The sequence below is a fragment of the Biomphalaria glabrata genome, chromosome 14 (assembly GCF_947242115.1).
Source record: "Biomphalaria glabrata chromosome 14, xgBioGlab47.1, whole genome shotgun sequence".
NCBI classification, from domain to species: Eukaryota; Metazoa; Mollusca; class Gastropoda; family Planorbidae; genus Biomphalaria; species Biomphalaria glabrata.
Window position 1 is genome coordinate 21,698,360 of NC_074724.1, and position 24,882 is coordinate 21,723,241.

Below are 24,882 nucleotides of genomic sequence, written 5' to 3' on the forward strand. Positions count from 1 at the left end.
GAAAGACAAAATGACAGATCCACGAGACGATGTCTACATCTTGCCATTGTTTTCACACGGATGGACCAATGATTTGTAGTATCCCCTTCCTCTACCCTCTTCTAGTACGCTGATGTGGCGGATAAAAGGGGTTCTATCAGTTCTGTGCACCCAATAAAAAAAAGGGTTCTATCAGTTCTGTGCACCCAATAAAAAAAGGGTTCTATCAGTTCTGTGCACCCAATAAAAAAAGGGTTCTATCAGTTCTGTGCACCCAATAAAAAAGGGTTCCATCAGTTCTGTGCACCCAATAAAAAGGGTTCTATCAGTTCTGTGCACCCAATAAAAAAGGGTTCCATCAGTTCTGTGCACCCAATAAAAAAGGGTTCCATCAGTTCTGTACACCCAATAAAAAAGGGTTCTATCAGTTCTGTGCACCCAATAAAAAAGGGTTCTATCAGTTCTGTGCACCCAATAAAAAAGGGTTCTATCAGTTCTGTGCACCCAATAAAAAAGGGTTCTATCAGTTCTGTGCACCCAATAAAAAAGGGTTCTATCAGTTCTGTGTACCCAATAAAACAAAAGCAGCGAATTCTTTTCGACATTTGTAAAACATGAAATGGTGAAATTTTGACATCGGTGACAGCAGCAGCTGCCAGTGTCACTCAACAGCGTCACGTGAAGCAATGACATGACACGTTGACGAATAGTTGAATGTCTCTGGTCACATCAGCCTGGTACATGGAAGTCTGCGTATGTTATCACTGTGACCAGCGCTTTGGTCTCCTTGTCTTACTCCAATGTTTGTCTTCAACTTCAAACACAAACTAAATGAGTCCATCTAGCCGCAACAGCTGCCATTTATACATAGAAATGATGGTAACACTGGCATTAACATGATCTAACCTAATAAACTCTAGTATCTCAATGAATTAAAAAATAAAAATGCTTGTCTTCGAACCTCTAGTGCAAAGAAACAAACAAACCTAAAATAAGATTGCTAGCGCTTTGGAATGAGCAGTTGCCTTTTGTCGTGCTGAGAGGCAAGCAGCTGAGGCAACAGGTTAGAAAAGAAAAGCCCGTGGGGAGTGGGGGTGTTCATTGTGTGTGTGTGTGTTGTGTAGAAACGGAAGTGGATATAAATCAGATTTCCACAATGAAACCCTGCCCACATTAAGTAATGATACAAAGATAGGAAAGCGGGAAGGGGGAACAAAGTTATAATAGAAAAGAAAAGAGGGGAGAGACTCGCTGAGATATTGTCAGGCACCGCACATGGCCGGTTCAAATTTTGTACACCGAAAAATCGAGGCCGAGGTCAAACCGAGACCATTCGTTACAGAAGGCCTGAACACTGACTTGTAACGTCACAACCTGTGGGCAGTTTAGACAAATAGCTGGTTGCCACGTCACATGTCCGTACGATGTCAGGTACCAAAGAAAATAAAAACAAAAAAAAAAAGGGGGGGGGGAGAGAGAAGCGGAGTGTGTTTCTATGTAATGAATATGAAAAACAACAATATCTATATCTAAATAAAAAAATGAAACTATGTGTATAAAAAAACTTCTGATATCTCAAGGAGGAGGATGCCTAGAGAGATATGGGTTACCCAGGTCATCGGGGCCAACTCAGAAAGTAATAAATCTATCAGCGAGTTTATCAAACATCAAATCTTATCACGTGACTCATTTTTCATTTTATTTATTTCACTGGCTGTTTTTTTTTTAACCTAACTAATGTCACCCCCATGTAGAATCTACCTGTAGCTGGTCGCTTGTAGACTTTAATAGAAGGATGTCTTGGCGTGAACTATTTCTAGAGTCCTAGGTCAGAATATCTGATTTATGAACACAAAGAATGATTTTGTGCTCTCTTCATGACCCAGCAACATACACAGATATTAATAGAGTGAAAGTAGGGGTCTAGGAGACATACAAACTTGAGTCTTTGACTAGCAACTAATTAAGTTACTAGTATAGGCAGCAGTGTCTTTATCACTAACGTTAATCTATGACTAAGGAATAAGTCAATTACCAAAAACATTGAACAAACAAACAAAATTCTAATATAAGTGAAATGTGAAGTTATGTGTGAGTGAAGTCTGTGATTGCTATCTAGTAGAACTACTTCCACACAGGTCGCGTGGACATTCTAAATGGAATCATTCACGTGCAGGTTTTGTAAGGAGAATCATCTTCAAAATTGTTCAGATTTTGTTTACTTGGCTGTCCATTTCAAAATTGTTTTGTTCACTTGTAATTAGGCTGTCCATTTCAGCTTTGTCTTGTTCACTCGTATTAGACTGTCCAGTTTAACTTTGTTTTGTTCACTTGTATTAGGCTGTCCAGTTCAACTTTGTCTTGTTCACTCGTATTAGACTGTCCAGTTTAACTTTGTTTTGTTCACTTGTATTAGGCTGTCCAGTTCAACTTGTCTTGTTCACTCGTATTAGACTGTCCAGTTTAACTTTGTTTTGTTCACTTGTATTAGGCTGTCCAGTTCTAATTGGTTTTGTTCACTTGTATTAGGTTGTCCAGTTCCCTTGAAACATGCAGGATTCTGCCAGCCTTGATCGTCTCTTTCTAAATGTAAACTGATTCAATCTGCTGCTTTACATGTAAGCCCTAGATGAGCCCAGGTGGAGATAACTCACACTTCTCTGGAATCTACTAGGGTCCTTGAAGCAGTGACACTTTATCTTTCACGTCCTCTTGGCTCTATGGCGATGTCCGCTCTTGACCAGGCGCAGTTGATAACCGTTCCGAATTCGACGAATGGGCACTTAGGTCCAGTGGCCGGTCATCTAGAGGTCATCATTCACTTAAGTAAAAACCCAGGGTCAATGGGATCCCATGGCATGGGAAATAGTCAATGCACTTGAAGGAAACCATTAATCATTCGAGTAATAGGAAGTTGGTTTTTATGAAGAAAAAATATATCATGAGGCAGAACCAAAGATGGACATTTGTTGGTGTTCTAATTCAGGGGAAAATGCCTTTTTTTTTTAAGAGTACCATCTGTCAGAAGTAGTAGATCCATTTACATTTGATACAAATCTTAAGTCATTAGTTAATAATCACTGAACTCTACTTGTTGGTAAGAACTTATAAGACGACTGATATTTTAAGAGGAAGTACCTACTCCCCCCCCCTCCCATGTGATTTCGCTCTCTCCTAATCCTATAGTAAGTTCCAACTTGTCAGTACAGGACGCGTGTGAGTGAGTGCACTGTACTCGGCCTCAACAAACAACCCTGACACCTGGCGGGATCAATTATGTTAAGTCCAGACACTTCAGCTTTCAAAACGAGAAGGGTCTTGGAGAGGGGCGATCTATGTAAGACCGGGTTTGGTGGGGGCGGTCTCTATTATCAAATAAATAGAAATCAACAGTTGTAAAACTAAGCAAGAACAAAAACTCTTGAATGTGACCTGTGCCCGAGAGATTTGAGTCTTGTAGAGCACAGTGATGAGATGAAGAGATTGATAGGAAGGTCAAAGTGAGTAATTACCAAAGATTGTGTGTTTCTAGATTATGTCTGTGTTGACACACTAGCTCTATGTGCTACAGAGAAAACCAGTTTGGGAAAAAACATTGGGGTTAGAGAAGGAAATCTGATGAGGACAAACGAAATATTAGAGACTCCAAGAGTGCATCAATGGAAAGGTGTGGGGTCAAGAAGAGTAGAGCAATCATGCGTTCAAGAGAGAGAGAGAGAGAGAGAGAGAGAGAGGAGAGCGAGAGAGGAGAGAGAGAGAGAGAGGGAGAGAGTACAGATGGTGAGACTACAAGAGTACATCAAGCCAAAGCTTTGGGATGAAGAGAGAAAAAGAGAGAGAGAGAAAGAGAGAGAGAGAGGTGTTTGTTTATAGATTTTAATTATGAAACCACGTGTTACATGAGTGAGAGACAGAAAGAGAGACAGAAATAAAGAGAGTCCTAAGAAAGGTAAGTAAAACAAATCTCACGTACGAAAGGAAACGCATGGAAAGAGAACTCCTGTTCGTAAAGATTTGCCTTCTAGATACTGTCTCCCCTTGCTCCTAGAATTCCGCAAATAACGCACAGTCCCGTACACCTCCCTCTCCCCTCCTCTAAACATCTCTTAACCCCTTCGGTCTAAATGATAGCTTTCTTAAGATCTGGGGGCACGATACAGCGTCTCTTGATTAGGAAGAAATTTAAAATACACACGCATTTGTCTTCAGTGTTTGGGGTAGTTTGAGAACACAAAAAAGGGGGGTGGGTGGGTTAAGGGGGGGGTACGCCTTACATCCTCCCTTGAACCCCTCCCTCCAATCCACTTCTGATCTCTCACAGACCCGTGATATATCTCGTTTCATTGCTTCCACACTGTACCTCTCACTAAACACACACACACACATTTCTCTGCCTCATCCCATCTTTCTATCACTTACAAAAAGAAAACAAACTTCGAACTGAGACTAGAACTAGAATCAACGTGGTAGTAGCCTAGTAAGTACTAAGTGGAGACTATTTTATTTAGTAGACTAGCAAAATGTCTAACTTGTAAGATCCACAACTCTATTTCTTCCTGACAAATGTGCTACAAAACTTCTTGCTCCATTCCCTCCAGAATGTCTGTCCATGAGACTTCTAGGCTAAGAGGATGTGTGTTTTTTTAAAATCTAACATGAGACCTCAAGTCATACAACTTCGCTAAAAAATGAATCAGGTTAATGATTTCCAAGCCAAGTACAATGATCCTTCTAGATTTTTCTTCACACAACAGGCACCAAATACTAGATATTGAAACTATTTGTATGGTAACACAATAGTCTTACCAGACAGAGTGCTTATTAAAATATGTCTCAAGACATGTCACGAAACTAAAACCAAAAAAAGTCAATAATTTCTAGACAAAACTACAAGACTTTTATTGTGAACTACTTCTGGTAATGTTCTATATTCAAAAGGCAAGCATTCCGTCTACACTCTAAACCAGTGATGCTCCACCTCACTCGGACGGCGGGCCATTTTAATATCCGACACTCGACTCGCGGGCCATATGATAAAAAAAGGGAAAAAAAGGGAATTATACAATAAACCAATTTTTATTAAAAACCCGTGAATCTAGTGTTTACATTGATGAGAAGTTTATCCTAAATCATAGAATTTTATTATAGCTTTTATATAGCGTTACTTTCATGCTTACAGCATGCTCAGAGCGCTTTTGGTCCAATCTCATTTGTGGACCAGTTGGGGGGAGGGGGTATCTAAGAGTTGGTTGTCCGTGAAGCCTTTAGGCTCTCTTTAAACACAACTCTGCCCGAGTCGGGTGTCGAACCTCGGGCCCCCTTCAAGTTTAAGCGCACTTGACCTCTCGACCACGCTTCCTAGATGTATGTCTAAGAGACGATACGATTACGTAGCATCGGTTTCGCACGATTCATCACTGAAAAAGTTTGTCTCACTAATAAGTCCTTGTAATTATTGGGAACAGATGAAGAAAACTGCTCAGAATTGAGTTCGCTGGAGAGGTTGTGGCCCTATGCTCCTCTGGGAGTGCACAGGATTAAGTCAGTAAGGCAATTATTGTGATCATCCATAACACTTGTTTTCGGAGATTTCGAAAAGGTTATGCAAGAAACACGCAGTAGAAATGAATAGTCTGTAACACTTGAACTTTATCAAGCAAGGATGTCTAGTTTGTAAATCTATCAGTTTCAGTTGTAGCTCTGTCTGTGCAATCGACACATTGGCCGCAGATGGATTTTAGAAACGACGAATAGTGTTCAATCTGAACACGATCATCATCACATGGTCAGTAGATTTTGTTGGTGAATAATTCAATGAGACCACAGAGGCTCGGTTCCATTTGACTTCTAAAAACTATAGCTGTCAACCATAGTTCCACTAATTTCTCAAAAGAAAAAAGATTGTCTGTGATGGTTGAAACCTTTTTGTCAGTACTTCGCCCATGGCGATCCATGCATGCTTCAAATAGCTACAATTTTTTTGATTTCAAAACTTGTTTTTATTGCAAATAAATACCAAAATTTTGAGCGGTATCAGATATGTCGGTAGACTCGTCAGCGGCAACAGATAAAAGACATACATCCTACTTATTTTCTTCTATTTTAGGTAAATAATCTCATCAATCCTCCACTCTAGGTGTAATCGAACTATCGCGTCTCAAACCAAGAATGTTGACTTATTTGTTTGATTTCCTAAAACTCTTTAATGTTACGTTCTTTTAAAAAGAGCCACTCTTTATAAAACAAATATGTTGGCTTACTATCGATACCAATCGATTTACTCTACGTAGGAAAATATATTCTTTAAATTTATTATTTGGACAATGGTTTTTTCTACACTTTGTGCCAACGTTTCGGCGGGCCGGATGGAACCACGTCGCGGGCCGGATGTGGCCCGTGGGCCGTATTTTGGGCATCACTGCTCTAAACCATTAAGATATACAATGCATAAAGAATAAACACATGTGACTAGGAAAATGGTACACATTGGTAATACTAAGATACAAAACTAACTCACGAAACATCCTTGATCTATGCATATTTTTAAGAGGATTTCAAAGTTCATTAAAATCTCACTCGACCTAATTACTTTCTTCCATAAACACCTTCCACAACTAGCCGTATAGCACAAAGCGGTAATCAGACGCTATTCTTAGATCACAGGGGAAGACAATTCAATTTAACGAGCTTTTAAATTAAAAGTACATTATTATTGTTTCATTGTGAGGAATAAGATTATAGCGATGGTATTTAGTCGAGTTCTGATACTCTATAGTTCCCCTGACAATCAAATCATTAAATAGAAACAATCTAATATAAGCTTTTCGCGTGTAAATTATGAGCGAGTCAAGTGTGAATGTACATTTCGGTTTGTTATAGTTACAATGTTTTGTTTGGTGTAATGCACAGCTCCTAAAACAAAACTCTCAACTGACAATAAAGACTATTATTAGTTATTATTATTATTATACAACATGTCACTAGAACTGGCAAGAAATGTCTAGTTTATTATGTGAAAAAGTTCCATCCACTGATTGAATAGTGCACCACTAGCACTCAACTCCATGCATATAGAGTCTAGATGAGAGACTTAACATGGTGATGTCAATAGACAAATGTACCTACAAATCTTGTGTTGTCCACGTGGTTACAGGCATCAATGCTCTGGTCTAGAACACGATTAGTTCACTATCTGATCAAACCCAACCAGGACAAGAAGTGGCTGAGAGGGAAACACATTTCTGGATATAATTGAATCAAACCAACAACATTCATCCCCCCCCCCCTTTTTCTCTCCTGCTTTCTAGTTTTCTCCTGTCTTTTTCTTGAAATGTATTTTTAAACAAATAGAAATGAAATGGGGCGGAGCGGTGGTTTGGGGTAAGCAAAGGGAAATAAGAAGAATTTGTTTAAAGTCAGTAACAAGGGAAGTAAGAAAAAGCGGCATTAAAAAAAAAAAGTGTAGTGGATGTGATTTCTTTCTGTATAGGCTTGACCCAGCAGCCCAGAGCTAGGTAATCTCAAGAAGGCGCCAAGGGACATTATCCTGTTACTCCATCATTCATCTTCATTTTGATAAAACATTAAGCAGTTTAAAGAGGAGCTCAGGGGCGGAGGTGGGCGCCCATGGAACTAGACTCAAGCAGGGCGCGTTGAAACATAAGTTTTAATTTGTAGTAGTATTTGGAGAGACATGAATGTATTCAATAGAGAAGAGACATACTTACAAAGAAGAAACACACAAGACGACCATCAAACTAATCAACAACAAAGGCATTTTCTCTCTCATTCCAGCATCTTCCTAGAACGGTTTCATTTTTATGCCTAATACTGCCTCGTTCTCATCTACCTGGCCTCGTTTTCATCTACTACTTAATGTAAGGCACTAAACAGGCCATAACAAAATCTAGAGTTTTTTTTTTTTTGTTTTTTTTTTCATGAACTGGGAAACGGCGGACACCTAAAGTGAGTCTATCAGTAGATCACTGATCAAGGTTTAGGCGTTTATGCTACCCCCTCACCCTTTTCAGCTTTTATCCGGCTATACACCATTATAAGATTGTCCGAATCTACAAATGTCATATAATGTTAATAAGCAGCCAATTGCCGTTTTTTTGTACATACACTTTTTGTTTTCAGTTCTCTTGAAGTGCTTAGTAAACACAACAAAAATTTAAAAAATAACACCCGAACATTGAAAGGAAATCAGAACAGGTTTTCATCCAACTAAATGTGTTCTAACTACCAAAGACAGACACCGAAATCATGATATCAAAGTCCATTTTCATTGATGTAGTTTGACATCATCAATTAAGCAGTTGAAACAAGTCATTAGAAGTTTAAGACTTTCTAGTTTGATAGAAAATGAACTGTTTCAGTATAATAGCCTCTAACGCCAAATGCCATGGAGATAATACCTTCAATGCTACTGGGGTTACTCTAATACCTTCAATGCTACTGGCGTTACTCTAATACCTTCAATGCTACTGGTGTTACTCTAATACCTTCAATGCTACTGGGGTTACTCTAATACCTTCAATGCTACTGGGGTTACTCTAATACCTTCAATGCTACTGGCGTTACTCTAATACCTTCAATGCTACTGGCGTTACTCTAATACCTTCAATGCTACTGGCGTTACTCTAATACCTTCAATGCTACTGGTGTTACTCTAATACCTTCAATGCTACTGGGGTTACTCTAATACCTTCAATGCTACTGGCGTTACTCTAATACCTTCAATGCTACTGGTGTTACTCTAATACCTTCAATGAACTGGCGTTACTCTAATACATTCAATGCTACTGGCGTTACTCTAATACCTTCAATGCTACTGGCGTTACTCTAGTGCTGCTCTGTGTTCTTCTGTAGCTACCAACATGAACTATATACACTATAAAACATGCAACACAGCAGATTTAGACTTCATTAATAACAAACAAATACAAGGACAAGATTTCAGACTGAGGAGATTCACAGGTCAATATTGGATTTGTTCAGCCCAGAGAATATTCTTCAAACGTTGTTCAGAGCGGCCATTTTGATTGCATCCATCTCTTTAATCCTGTTTTAGTGTCCCTCCCAGGCCCACTCCACAAATGGTTCAGCTCTTGTCCCACCAGATGGATCCGCCTTCGACTACGTACTGCTTCCACACGTGCGCGCCGCCATCCTAAGCGCTACAAGAATATGAGTAATAAGCAACCCTTAGCTTTTCTTTTTTTTTAAATCTAGGAAAACAACCTTCTGAATACCCCCACCCCCCTTTCTACTCACACAGCCAAACGTTACCCCCCCCCTCCCCATCATCAGCAATACGTATTTTTTTTTTAAAAACTCTTCACTTCTTTGGTTAAGGGTCGCGGCTGAGAAAGTCTGAGCATGGCAAGTGGGCTGGTGAAGGTTTGGGCAGACAGGAGCAAAAGAAGGGAAAACATAAATATGATACGAGGGGGAAAAAAACATGAAAGTAGGAAAGAAAAAAAACTTAGGAAATTATGAGCGTAAAAATATCAACTACGGTTTAAGAAAAACATCTACAGGATTCTCTTTCAACAACTTAGTGCGTGCGTGGGAAGGGCGGGGTTGATAAGACGGAAATGAAAGAGATGGTGTGGAGGCCATCAAGACTTTTTTTTTTATTCTTTCAATTCGTTTCGTTCCCTAATCCTTTCCTCCCACCTAAAGGACACTACAGCAGTTCATTAATGAGCCTGCTCAACGGAGCTAGGAATTAACGTCCCTGCCAATCAAGGGCATAGTTCTAATTGAAATTTAAGCCCGGTTGATGTGACGTCTTCATCGTTTTTCTTTTGTCCATACCATGAAGCAACGGACACTGACCCCCTCCCAAGGTGAAATAGGCGATGTCTTGAGTAAGAGTTGGAACAGCCACACCTGGCCAGTCAAGAATAGTGGTAAGGCCTATCCTCATAGTTACACCTGGCCAGACAGGAATTGTGCTAAGGCTTACCCTCATAGCCACACTTGGCCAGACTATAATCTGGTGCTAAGGCTTACCCTCATAGCCACACTTGGCCAGACTATAATCTGGTGCTAAGGCTTACCCTCATAGCCACACTTGTCCAGACTATAATCTGGTGCTAAGGCTTACCCTCATAGCCACACTTGGCCAGACTATAATCTGGTGCTAAGGCTTACCCTCATAGCCACACTTGTCCAGACTATAATCTGGTGCTAAGGCTTACCCTCATAGCCACACTTGTCCAGACTATAATCTGGTGCTAAGGCTTACCCTCATAGCCACACTTGTCCAGACTATAATCTGGTGCTAAGGCTTACCCTCATAGCCACACTTGTCCAGATTAAAAGGTGCTAAGGCAGAGCTGCTGTCCTAACACTAAATAAGTTAAACTGAATGTTTTAAATAAGACCTTTTGTTTCCTCTCTGTGTGTAGAGCCCACAATTCCAATGATGTTTATGTTGAACACTACAAGGGACATAAATATGTTGATTGTGTTAAGTGTTGGAAGTGTACCAGTAGTGTTATCTCCCCTAGGTGTAACATTTAGTGCAATTCTGCCAATGAAACAAAGAATGGTGAGGAAAGAAATCAAAGTGAGAAAGAGAGAGAGAGAGAGAGAGAGAGAGAGAGGGTGGAGGGAAGGAGGGAGGTATATAGAGAGTAATAACACGCACGCTCTTGATAAAAAAAAAGGAATGCTACCTAACTACCCTAATTACTCATTTACCAATGCACCTAGTCATTTTCCAACTTATGGACATTGTTATCGACCGACTGTTGTACCAACTGTTTCTACTAGCCAATGACATGCCTATTTGGACAAGGAACTATTACTGTGTAACTCATCAGTCAGTGACGACACCCACACCTCAGGTCTAAACCAGCAAGTGAATGACATGTGTTGACATATCATAGCCAGCTGGCAGTCGACAGATAACACAAAACACGGGGGAGGGAGGGGGAAGCTTCACACTTTCTGCTACAGGTAGCCGCCCCTGCTTTGTCTACAATCAATTGATAGGAGTTTAGATTATCTTGTCACTGAGACAACAGCCTAAGATACCTGACCGTCAGGGAGAGTGTGTGTGTATATACCAATGTGTGAGTGTGTGTAAAAAGTGCGTCCTAGAAGTGGAAAGAAGTTGTTTCAGATCCCCAGTGCTGTTTGTTTTCTGTTGATGTACGAAACCATTTCATGTGTCATTGTATTGATACCGCCACTTCAATGACCACGTATTGAGAAACAACTCCGCACATAGTACCAGCCACTAAAAGCTGCCTCAGAGATTTACATAATGCATTCGAGCAATAATCTAATGAGCTGGAGAGGTCAGGTTTACGAGGGTCTTATGTGGCAAAAACAATCGACCCTTACCCTAATGCGGTCACAAGCTTAGAAACAAAAACAAAACAAAAAAATCGTAAGCATTTGTAATTAAAGTTTCTGTGGGGTGACTTCAGTTAGTTGTACTGTCTAAAGTATTCAGAAATGTCAATACAACCTCCCAACCCCTAGCCTCCCCACCAATTCCTTTTTTTCCCCCATTTTTGGTAATGTCCAAGAGTGCCCCAATCTAACGTGCATCAAGTCTGAACATATTTATTGATACACCAGAAAACTGAGTGAACGTTTGGTCTGTGAGACATAGCAATACTTTTCACTTTCTATTCCCTGGCCCAATCATGGACACTTCCACGTGACAGAGCCACCAGGTATTTAGTACAGGGCGAGAAAAGCCACGTGACATAGCCACAAGGTATTTAGTACAGGGCGAGAAAAAGCCACGTGACATAGCCACGAGGTATTTAGTACAGGGCGAGAAAAGTCATGTGACAAGAGCTATGGTGTAGTACTCAGTTAGTACAGGTCAATAAATGCACTTGATAGAGCCACGAGGTATTTAGTACAGGTCAAGAAAAGCCATTTGATAGAGCATCTAAGTATTTAGTATAGGGCTAGACAGGCCAGGTGTCAGTGCCACAAGAAATATTGTAGGAGAGACTAGTTCAGAAAGAGACTCAACATAAACAAGCAATAGAAATTCAAAATCAACAGTTCTATTGGCACATCTACAAGTACTTGTATTCTTAGACAATGTTCCAGCTATACACTTACATACACAATGGTGTGGGCATCTCTCTACCCTACTAGAGCTCATGATATGGTACTCACCTCTAGTCGTATTCACAAAGTCGCCCCGTGAGGTCTGAAAGACTATCTTGGCTGGAGGGTTGCTGGCCGGGGGATCGCAGGTCAGTGTAGCGTATCCACCTTCGGGAACTGTAACCTTGACATCTGGAGACGGGCTGAACGTTCCGAGCACTGGAAAAAGAAACATGTTTACATTAGGAGAGGACAATGAAATGAAACTGTTGGTGACTGATACTACTTCCTAAAACAAACTGCTAGATATATTAGGGTTTGGTTCTGACATGTTGTTGAAACCCAATGATCGAGTGATTCTTTTATCTACTCCCCCCCCCCTTTTTTTTCTCTCTCTAATAGGTTGTGCATTATACATTTTGACTCAAATGAAGGTTCCTATTGGCTCCTATGACTTGGATGACTGGATGATGTCTGGATGATGACTGGATGATGTCTGGATGATGTCTGGATCAGCTGATGCCTAGAAAAGTTACAAACAAGGAGAGCGCTTCCCCTTCAGATCATCCGAGCTGACAGGAGCACATCAATATCTTCCACAACATGTGAGGCTGAAGAGAAAACTTTTTTTTAAACCTCTGCAAGCAAACTAGTGGCGCCCTCTCACACCCCCTCCAACTCTTCAAGTATTTACCGCTGTCTACAGTTAATTAACTAACAACTACAGCCCATCCCTCATCTTCCATCTTGGAGCCAAGGCTCACCAGACACAGTAGCGTCCCAAAGTCAACCATCCATCTTCTTCATTCTTGGCTAGGGGCGGGCCATCTCTCTCTCTCTCTTACAGTAACACCAGACTTTTAAAAAAAACAACTTTTGAAACAAACACAACACACAAAATTTCTTTACAGTTTTGTTTTTTTACGACTCGGAAGGTAATTAATCTCATTTCGAGGCTCCATGGCAGATCATCACTTGAACCAGCAGTGGGGATAAATCAAACCCAAGAGTTCTCTTTCCCTTGTCTTTCTCCACCAACCAAAATTTGTGATTATCTCCCCGCCTTTCATGTGTACTCGTCTCTCTCTGGAACATTCCAATGGGCGCGGGGGGACTTCCCGCAAGAGCTACATCTAGCACTGCATTGCTGAAAGTTGGAGCACAGAGGTAGCACATTTTCTGCATATCTTCTTTACGTGAGACGAATATATAGAATGTCTATAGCACCACATTAGATACTGTAGTAATTAAAAGTATCTAGACACATCCAAAACCTATTTGCCTTTCATAACTAAAGACGATCTGGTTTAATTAGATCGAGATCACATGAACAAAAAAAACGTGTTAAATGTTATGTATATTTAAAAGAAATTCACATCCGACTTGGGAACATTTGTTATGAAACATTCTGAGACACTTTGAACATAGACCACAACACACAGACATACCAAGACAAAAACAAATACAAACTAATTTAGACTGCATAGAACAATAAAAAAAAAAACTGGAAAGAGGGAGGGGAACTGAGCATGTGACTATTCAGAGCACGTCGTGCCCCCATCAGCAACCACCCAGCAAATATTGACCTTCAAACTTGTGCCATACAACCGAGTTCCAAATGATTTCAAAACATATTTACGTTCACAAAATGTATTTCTTAACATCTCAATATCCCAGCGTTCTAATCAAGTCATTTCTTCAAAGTCGGAAGTTCTTCCTGGCTACATTCCTTCCTAATCTCCAGACAATCCAAGAAGTAACATCTAGGGCACAGTGACATTGTCTACTCTGTGTCAAAATAACAATAATGACAATGTCTTCGATTCCGTGGCAAAGACAATGTACCAAAATGAAAGTACATTTACACCGTGGCAAAGACAATGTACCAAAACGACAGTACATCTACACTGTGGCAAAGACAGTTTACTTAATTGACCAGCAAAAGAAAACAGTTGCTTAACACTTTATAAAATCCTGCTGGTAACACTTTTAATCAGCACAAGGTATGGAAGGAGGAAGAGATGTAGTTGATGATTCTTCTGATAGTCGTGCTGAAATTAATGAAATCTGTTTATTGGCCTGGCTGGATCACATCGTGGGCCTCTTCTAAGTTTGGACACAAACTCTTATTTAGTTCTCTTATTTAGTTCTCTTATTTCTTGGTGACGTACAGCAATATTGAACTAAAGCTGAGAACGTTTTATTTCTAGAAATCAAAACCAGAATAAGGTGAGTGAGTCTGATCGAACCGAGACGTTTGGACCATGTGTTGCCTGAGCTCCACACAAAAAATTACATTACGACACGAAGACTTGATGGAGCTGGGAGAAGTTGGAACAGACAGACAAGTAATAGTCTTTCTGGACTTCTGGTCCAGTGACGATATGGTCAAAGCAATATTTGGAACGAGAAACCCGAATCAGATCAGATAGTAGATACAATGGTAGAAAATGACATTGCCCTTATCCAGACAAAAAAAAAAAAAGCAATAAACCAAGTAAGTCAGAAACAGAGCGGGATGGTTCTATCCTAAGGCAACAACCGTAATTTTAAAGTTACTCTGAGTCACACAAAAACATTCCGTTCAAAACCATTCCGCTTCTGGGCCCGTTAGAGTCCCATCCACGTAACCAACGATGTAACAGTCTCGGATCGATGTAATCCCTAGGGGGGCGCTTGTAATAGCCGAAAAAGTAGGAAATATGGCAAGTCTAGGACAGGAGGGAATAACCACAAGGTTCGTTCTAAGCCACAGTTCCTTCCCTTGAATTCTGAAACTGAAACGTTAGGGTCCCGTGAGGACATTCCTTCAAGACCAACAACCATGTGGCACCCATACTCTGCTGACTCGTAAAGTTCCTCGACCTCCGATAGATACTGCGCATGTCACAACAAGTTACTATTGCTTTCAGACCCGCCTTCTTTCTTCATTCCACTAGCGGAACGCCCGTCGTTGTTCGGGTAGCCACTTTTCAGCACTTAAACAGATATGATAAGTAAATACCCCAAACCCAGCCAGCCATTTTGTCCATATATTTATTACGTAACTACGGACACTCAATGAAGACAAAAGGAGACAAATAACTGTTTGTATCGCTCATCCTTTGCGTGACTGTTCATTACATTAGGAACACCTCAACAAAACAGGGAGGATATATTTGGGGGAGGGGGAAGCAGACAAATTCATGTGAGGACTATCGAATAAGATAAGATGGCTGCCTAGTCGTGTGGTATGCGCTTTGAAGAGTCGTCTTGACGGTCCCAGGTTCGAATCCATTGCCCCCCCCCCCGGCCATTGCTCTACGTTCTGTCGGAGGTTTGGGGTGAAATGTATAAATCTTGAGCTCTAAAAAAGGGGCGTCCAAACATGCAAAGCAAACAAGAAAAAAAAAAAGTTCTTCCTGTATTAATGTCCCCCAAATAGTTCATGTTCAGGTGGCATGTTACCGTGTAAAAGTGTTCCATGAACACGTGTTGTGCTTTCCAACGAAACAAATCACACACACACACACACCCACTACATACCCGCCGAGGGGATACCAGAGGAACGGGAAAAAAAACGTTTGAAAGGAGAACGTCTAAATGTGGGGGCAATCAAGAGGCCGAGCCCGTACCATTGTGACGATAATCTATTTGTTCAAGCCATGTTTCGCCTCCTTGTTCCGAGCACGCCTTTCCTTCCTCGCCAGTTCATCACAGGATCATAATGAAAGATGCTGGGGCCGTAACACCGAGGAGAGCGCCATCTGCCGGCTCTCACCCCTCCTTAATTCTTCCAACCGCTTTTTTTTTTTAAAGGTAAGGTTATGGAATTGGCTGGCTGCGTTCTAGACACTGGGCGAGTAAAGTAACAACAACAAATGGCTGGAGAAGATCTCCAATGAGAAAGCCAGCTGCCCTAACCACGTACAACTCGCAGTGTAATACATTTCATGTGGAGCTAGGCAACAACGAAGTGACATTTGTATGTAGTCATCGCTACAATACTGGCTCTAGAAGTGGCATGTACTGTAGCATGACCAATGATGATATGGCGATCACGTGATCACGATGTAAACAAAGAGTGAAATGGATGCTAAGATTAGCTTTGAAATCTTAATGTTCAGTTCATTTTTACGATGTTTAGCTTTTAAATTCAAAGTTACTTCTTGTATCTAAGGGAATCCGAAATGCAGATATTGCTATGTAATCAATTATTAATGAAATATTGATATTGTAATGAAATCTTATGTCGATGAAATATTGATATTTGTAATTGATTTCCTAACAAACTTGACACTCATCTTTGCAAGGGGCGTGACTTACAGACAATACCAAACTTAAACGTTGGAACAATAACTCTCAACCAGTTCAGTGTATAGCTTAAAAAGGGAGCAGACACACTGGAAATGTTTCTATCAGCAGAGCACACTGGAGATGTTTCTATCAGCAGACACACTGGAGATGTTTCTATCAAGCTCTATGTACTCACCAGGCTTGGACAAGATCGCCGGTTGGCTGATGACTGTCCCTAGTGACGTGGTGGCGGTACAGCGGTACTCCCCTAAGTCTGAGTGCTGGTCCGCGTGCCGGTGTATGTAAGAAAAGTGCAGGTTGGATCCTTGGACTATCAGGTTTGTATGTCGCCGCTCGTCTAGAGGCTGGCCGTTGAAAAGCCATCGTATTTGGGCGTCTTCTGGGGTGGCGGCGCACCGAAGTGTCACCGGAGAATGATGTGAGAATACTTGTGATTGGGGCTGCTCGCTAAATTCAGGGAACACCTCTGAAACAATACAAAGGCATATAAAAATTAGCACAATTACTACAGATAAATGGGATGTGTTTTTGTATGAACTTATTGCCTTCATTACCTACAGGGCAAACAACATTAGAACTTAAAACGGAAAGAGAAGAGAGAGAGAGAGAGAGAGAGAGAAAATGAAACATAAGGTGATATGTTCCCCTAGACTCCAAACATGGTTTCCATTGTTCTTTTTTAACGTAACTAAATTATGGTATTACAATGCCAATTAATATTATTATCCACATTATTTTCAAACTACTAAAAAAAATCATGTTAAAAAAAAAAGTCTATTTGGATTTTTTTCTGACCACCTCCACAAGATCCAACATAGAACAATGTTACAAAAATGTTTGGTTCAGAACAAAGGGCAGACGCTACTACCAATGTTCAATGTGTACAAAGAAAGAAGTACACTACCTATGTTCAGTGTGTACAAAGAGAGAAGTGCACTACCAATGTTCAGTGTGTACAAAGAGAGAAGTGCACTACCAATGTTCAGTGTGTACAAAGAGAGAAGTACACTACCAATGTTCAGTGTGTACAAAGAGAGAAGTGCACTACCAATGTTCAGTGTGTACAACGAGAGAAGTGCACTACCAATGTTCAGTGTGTACAAAGAGAGAAGTGCACTACCAATGTTCAGTGTGTACAAAGAGAGAAGTGCACTACCAATGTTCAGTGTGTACAAAGAGAGAAGTGCACTACCAATGTTCAGTGTGTACAAAGAGAGAAGTGCACTACCAATGTTCAGTGTGTACAAAGAGAGAAGTGCACTACCAATGTTCAGTGTGTACAAAGAGAGAAGTGCACTACCAATGTTCAGTGTGTACAAAGAGAGAAGTGCACTACCAATGTTCAATGTGTACAAAGAGAGAAGTACACTACCAATGTTCAGTGTGTACAAAGAGAGAAGTGCACTACCAATGTTCAGTGTGTACAAAGAGAGAAGTACACTACCAATGTTCAGTGTGTACAAAGAGAGAAGTACACTACCAATGTTCAGTGTGTACAAAGAGATTAGTACACTACCAATGTTCAGTGTGTACAAAGAAAGAAGTACACTACCAATGATGTACTTGACTCGCCAGCGTCTCCCCCATATTTCCACAACGTTTGGCGAACAGGTCTGGAAAAATCATCAAATGAAATTGGTGAAATTCGCTACCAAACGTTCGTCTTCGGCGAGAATATTTGACCCTAGGTTTACATCTCGGTGTGTGAGTGTGGGGGGGGGAGAGGTGGTTAGAAGTATTAGATGAGGTTATTATAGATGGTTTGGGGAAAGGGAGTGGGGCGGGCATGTCAAGCTACAAGGGCAGAGCCTGCGGTAAAGTTTTTTTTTTCTTCCCAAGAAACTAGATGGGGAAGCTCTATCTCTGAAGTAAGTCAAGATAAGTACGCATGGAGGGGAGGGGAGGGGGTGCTAAATCACAAAATACATCATGTACATTTTACTGAGGAGAAAAAAAGTCCGTCACAAACAGCAATAAAAAAAAAAAGAGCAACGATCTCACTGAAGGCACGCAGTTGAACTCCAGACAACGGGCTCACACTCTACATTTCATTTTCGACCACCAGAATATTTTTTTTCCCAACTGTTTAAAACGTTTATCTGGAATGCAGCCATCGAGTGAAATTATCTTGGGAATAAATGCCACAATGGCGACGCCTGAAAGAGATGGATGGTGCATCAAACCAAGACACGTGACCAATCCAGCTAGAACATAATGTCCTACACTGTACTGGATATATCACAACCTTGTACAATATGTCTGCGGCTTAATAGTGTCTTGCTAGTATTACATAGTACAAATGCAAAAAAAAAAAAACAAAAACAAAAAAAAAAAAAAAACAAACAAACAATACTGAAAAATTGTCAATGACTAAGTCAGAGCGTTAAGATGATAGAAGATTTCGATGCTAGATGTAGCTCTTAGTTGATTGTGTCACTCAAAGGAAAACATTGTCACTAGACTGAATACGGTTTTGATTATTAACTGATTATTTCATGAGTTTAAACCATACAAAAGTAATTATGAGAGAAAGAAACACTAAATACAACTTAACAGAAGAGTTTGTATTGACAAGTTGGTTTTATGAACATTATGACCACAAGAACAACAGACGACAATCTTGATGTTTTCATCTATAGGCTTGTTACAATAATCATCAGCAATAACTTCTATAACGTGTGTGTGTGTGTGTGTGTGTGAAAGAGAGAGAAAAAGAGAGAGGGTGGGGTTAGGTGTAAATAAGTGAAATCCACGATGTGATAATTAGATACTGTCAGAAACCGAAAAGTTCCAGAAGCATGTCAATATCATCCAGTCCATCTTTTAACACATAGTTTTCAAAGTAGTCTACAACCTTTCGATGTTTAAACTAAGCCCCCCCCCCCCAATACAACTACAACCTTCACAACATTTTTTTTCTTCGTCGATGTCAGTACAAGGCGCGTGCTATGAGGGGAATCCAGGATGTATGAAGGTAGCATATGGCACTAAGACTGGCAGCGGTCCTCACCTAGTTCATTCAAAAATACATACGTGCTGTCAACTAAAAATCATTTGTTGACAGTGACGGACACCAAGAGATGGTTGATTTAGCCCAGACGTTGTGCTTCAATGTGTGAGTGACAATGAAACCTTCCTTCCCAACGAAAGGGATGTTTAAATAAAGTGATACTTTGAGAATCCCTGAGAAACAACGAAAGCTCCAAGCTCTTCACATGGCTACAAATTTCTCAGATTTCCGAAGATACGCTAGGTTTAGGATCAGACATTGCTTACTGTGGGCCTTCATCGAAACATGTTTCGTTGGAAATGAGTTGAGACCTGTGGAGGACTAGACAACATGGTGGACTAAATGAACAAGACTAGCTAGTCCTGTGTGCACGCTAAACATAAGGCTGGGTGAACAAGACTAGCTAGTCCTGGGTGTACGCTGAAGAAACATTATCGTAAATAAATAATGGACCTAATAAGCTTATAGAATTTCTGGAATACTTTCATTTGAAACCTATAGGCACAGAGTCTGATAAGAAATAGGTAATGTGTCTGACCTACATAACAAACAGACAAACAATGTGTATCGTAAACAACAAGTAGTCCATACACGAGACAAGAATGAAGGATTCATGACATCAAATAACAAAAGACGTTAAGACTAGTTGACCACGTCGAACACACTTAACAAAGTTGTCTAGAAACTATTTCAATGACATAAAGTGCGCGACTTCAGGTTGAGAGGTCGTCAGATAAAACCATTTTGAATCATGTCATGCTATAAACTGAATCCTTTCTTATCATTATGTAGTCAGCACTGACTCATTAGTGAAGACGCCTCTTCGTTCCACCCAGAAACTGCAAGTTACTTTGTATATATGTGAGTAGGTCGAGGGGCAGGTGCTTTCTGTCCGAAAATCTTGGCTGCTATATTCTGTAAGACATTTTTGTCATCACAGGCCATCTTGTTCCAGTCAGACCTCAATTATGACAGCAGCCTCGTTCTGGGCCAACTTTCCAAACTTTTGCATACAATTTCTAATTATAGCCACAGTAGTAAGGCAACAAAGATTTGATAGGTGGAGTTATCTTTCTTTAAGCAAGAGCCACAACAAAATCATGAAAAGTAGTTCTTTCTCCTGCCTTCATTCTCAACTAAACAAAAACAAACAAACAAACAAAACAAAATAAAATCTATTTCTTTCAATTGTAACATTCGATAAATATATCAAATTCAGAATGAAAAGGGTTAAACCCATTAGATATATTCGTGCAATTTCGAAGTGATCTTTAAATTTTGGGTGGATTTCTTGTAAAAGTTGTATACTTTGTTAATGTATGCGGGACAATGTATGGCAATGTATGTCTTTTCTATGTATGTAGAACGTCTAAAGAGCCAATGGTAGCATAACATTAAAAAATGCGGCCATTCCAAATTGGTAGGCAAAGTTTATTTTTTTATGTTTGTATTTCTATCGCTTGTCAGTGACACGGAACTAGCATCCAACAGAGATAGCTAATATCTACAAAATCTGAAGGAAAGATGTCTTTGGAAAACAAAGAGACTTACAACTTGCATGTGACAACAAGGAGTCCTACAACTTGCAAATACTCCATACAAATTCTCACCGCCTGTAACAAAGCTAAATAAAACTTAATTCGGATATGACAGATGCGTTTTATTTGCTAAAAGATAACCAAATGTTTTAGATAAAAGTATTATTCTAGAAAAAAAAAAAGTCATTTAACAAATGATGACCAAAAACGAACATTATGATTCCGGAACCGAATGGCTAATTTAATTGGTTTGTGACTACAACCTGCCTTCGGACGCAGTCACGCGAACACATTTCTCCAAGAGGTCAGAGAGTATATCAATGAAAATTGAATACAAATGTCATTTTGACATTTGGAAGAAGCCCTATCCATGGCTTGAGCAGCTTATGCATGTGACCCCTGGCTATTGTTAAAGGTCATTTCCAGCTGTGGTCGACAGATAATTATGACCAGCGAGCCGGCCAGTAAATTGCTGTTTTAAAACTATAGGCTCCGCAGTTGTTCCAATTAGCTCCCAGATAGGTGACAGGAAATGGGGGAGCAAGCAGAGATGGGGGAGGGATGCGAGAGTGTTGAAGATGGTGGAGCAATTGGGGAGAGGGTACGGAGGTGACTGATGAATAGGGAAGTTCCGGTCAGCTGATGAATGCTAGGAGTGTGAAAGAGATGAATGGTTGCGGGGTCTCCGGGATGATAGATGAGGGACGGGTCAGTGGATGTTGGCCAAACGTCCAGCACCACGTCTGGTCAAATGAGACACTGACGCTATGAAAAGACATTTTTAAAAAGCTGCTGACCAGTGGTTGCTACAGCTTCTGCCTTGGGCATTTAAAAATCCTGGAATATTTAAAATTCCGTCAATAATATCCATTAATTCACCAGAGAGCCTAGATTGCAATCTGATAATCTAATTGCAAACAAATGAGCCCAAGCCATTTCTTCCAGTTGGGATAATTTGCAAAAACATTCATTTGCCCCTAGAGAGAATCTACGTTGCCGATAATGTCAAGGTTTTAATCTTTGATCTCGTGAACATTTCAATTGGTAAAGGAAATTTAAAACAAAGAAGGACGAGAGGGAACCATGAACCTGATTCCTTAAAACACGCAATCGTTAGAACTAGCATAGACCAGACTAGTACGTATTACCTTGACATAGGGACCATCACATCAATACAAAGTATCAAATAGTTGGTGAACTTTGGTCGTACAATTTTAAAAGATTTGGACATTTACAATCCGAACATTTCTGTACAAACAACTGTGCTTTCAGAAAGAGATGTACCACGAGTCTTTAAGTCAGGACAAAGTGCACATCTCTGAGTGAGCGTGAGAGGGAGGGTGTCATCATGTTTTGACTACTCACACAAAGCTCTGCCTTTTAACTTTCCAGACGCCGTAGTTAACCTTTAAGAAACTGTGTGGACTGCTGCCTGGCCCGGGGGCGAAACAAGTCAGAGGAGCATCTCTCACGAGCTTAATGTCACAAGTAAGGAGATATAGTTTTAGTCAGAGCTGGCGAGGGGAGGTGGAAGTAATAGACGTGTACTCGTGGTCACGTGTCAAAGAAAGAAATGAGCGAGGCAGCTGTTACTATCGTATGGCGTAGGAGAACACTCCAGAAACTTCAACAGAGGCTGAGATTCTTTCACAACGATAATGCTATAATAATAATTATTAATGATGATAATAATATATGGCGAGATGGTCCAGGATTTGGAATGACCATTGTATGTTCAATGTTGATAATTAGGATTTGCACCTTTTAAATAAGCCTTATAGACTTGAATAATTGTAATGGAAATTGGTTTTGAAAGTGTGTCTAATGTACTTTCATCTGGTTTATATTTTTTTTCTTAATTGTATAAAAAAAAAATAAGATAAAAAAAAAATGGTAAGGATGATTAGGAATTGTTATTTATTCCAATTAAAAAAATTTTTTTAACTCCGTAAGTTTGGAAAAGCATTAAAAAAAAAGAACATTGTATTCAATACTAATAGGTTCCAACAAGCTTCTAGAGCTCCCAAAGAGATGAATCAAGTCGTTTAGCTTCAGTTTTTGGAACCTGGCACCATAGTCAAGTGATTTACTTAGCCGCCTTTCTTGACACAAATTGTTTATCTGAATGCCCTGTCGCAACCTGCCTGAACACTGCCTAGTCTCGTGTTAACCTTCAAAGTACAATGAACTGTGTTTTCTGTGCGCTACAAATCTCGGTTTTTATTTGGGCTGATGACTTCTATCCAACCAAAAACAGGGAAGAAGCTATCAGAGCGGCAGAAAGAGACTCGAGAAAGGCTAATCACTTCTGCTTGGTAAAGTGAACAGTTCAGGAATGCTGGAGTAGAAACAAAAGAGAGATAAACCCAGTGATTGGCCAGTAGACATCGGTCTCTTGGGCGCAACTGTTTTTCCCTATCCCCGAGCGCATTAATTGCTTGTAAGAAAATGCTATCGCCTTGTGTCATATCAGCTAGTGATTGGTAGAAGATGCAGCTTCCCGCAAGGGAGATAATTTCGCGTGGCTCCCAATTGTCTGGCTTTTTTTCTTAAATCCACAAGTTCCTGTACCGCCAACATAACCTTTTTCCTCCTAGCCTCGCATCTAATCTGTGTTGAACTCCGACCCTTAAACCCTAACCCTGTTGATAGTTAACATTATCGCCAACACAAATTAATTTCGCCCCCCCCCCCCCCCTTTTCTTTCTCGTACCTCGTCATAAAATAGAATCAAGTCCATACGAGGGCGGTGACATGTAACTTGAACTAAAAAGAACTATTACGACATTACCGAGAAATGTTTTCCTTGGACTTTACGACTTTGACGCCATGTATCTATTTGTCTTCAGACAATATCTAATGAGGTATATATTTCATTTTGTATGGTCACCCAGTTTAGATTGAGCTTGATTCAACTAATGCACTGGGCAGTCAAGGGACGCCCTCGGGCCTTAGATTATCAACAGTACGTACAGTATGAGGAACATTGGCAGAGCTGGTGAGACTCCGAATGAGACAGACTGAGAGATGAAGGAACTATCGTCTGCTATATCAAGGAGGAAAGAAACAGAGCCATCAAGGGGGAGAACACTAAGTCATATTCTAATGCGAACATTACTCCTGTTCAGTCACCATGACAGTCCGATGAGATTGACATTGCCCGTTGAATACTCTCCCGTGTCTCTTGCATTAGGGCAGCACTCAGACGACACACAGAATTATAGAACAGGACATTCAAGGTGTTATTAATGAAATACGCATTCATTCAATCATTAAGATCTAGATGAAATGATCTTAGACTAAGTGTTGGTTAGAATCCAACTCTAGGCGGTGATCTACTACTGACAAACATGTAAGGACAGCACAACTAACGTTTGACTTATTGAGATACACAGCCCCCTTATAATCACAAGTCTGCAACTAAATTACATTCAGACGAGTGCTAACACATTCCAATTGAACAAGACAAAAAAGCACAGCACAGCTCTTTCAGTTGGATCCTAAGGACGCGCTAGCCAACTGACCAACACTACAATGCTTTCTTATTCATAATCAAACGATTGTCAACAACTCCTGGATTTCATTGTAAGGCCAGAGAAGAAGTCAATCCACTCACGGGCGGAGAAGAAGTCAACCCACTCACGGGCAGAGAAGAAGTAAACCCACTCACGGGCAGAGAAGAAGTCAACCCACTCACGGGCAGAGAAGAAGTAAACCCACTCACGGGCAGAGAAGAAGTCAACCCACTCACGGGCAGAGAAGAAGTCAACCCACTCACGGGCAGAGAAGAAGTCAACCCACTCACGGGCAGAGAAGAAGTCAACCCACTCACGGGCAGAGAAAAAGTCAACCCACTCACGGGCAGAGAAGAAGTCAACCCACTCACGGGCAGAGAAAAAGTCAACCCACTCACGGGCAGAGAAGAAGTCAACCCACTCACGGGCAGAGAAGAAGTCAACCCACTTACGG

General features: G+C 40.6%; 1 protein-coding gene across 12 annotated transcripts in view; it reads right to left on the bottom strand.

Moving 5' to 3' along the window:
• The window catches only part of LOC106060412 (interference hedgehog-like), a 305,626-nt gene that overhangs the window by 24,181 nt on the left and 256,563 nt on the right, over positions 1-24,882 (bottom strand). For all 12 annotated transcript variants that reach the window (XM_056011673.1, XM_056011667.1, XM_056011671.1 and 9 more), the window contains 2 exons: positions 16,541-16,831; positions 12,139-12,288 (listed from right to left, as the gene is read on the bottom strand). In XM_056011673.1, the coding sequence (XP_055867648.1) occupies positions 12,139-12,288; positions 16,541-16,831 (441 nt within the window). The remainder of the gene's footprint in view (positions 1-12,138; positions 12,289-16,540; positions 16,832-24,882) is intronic.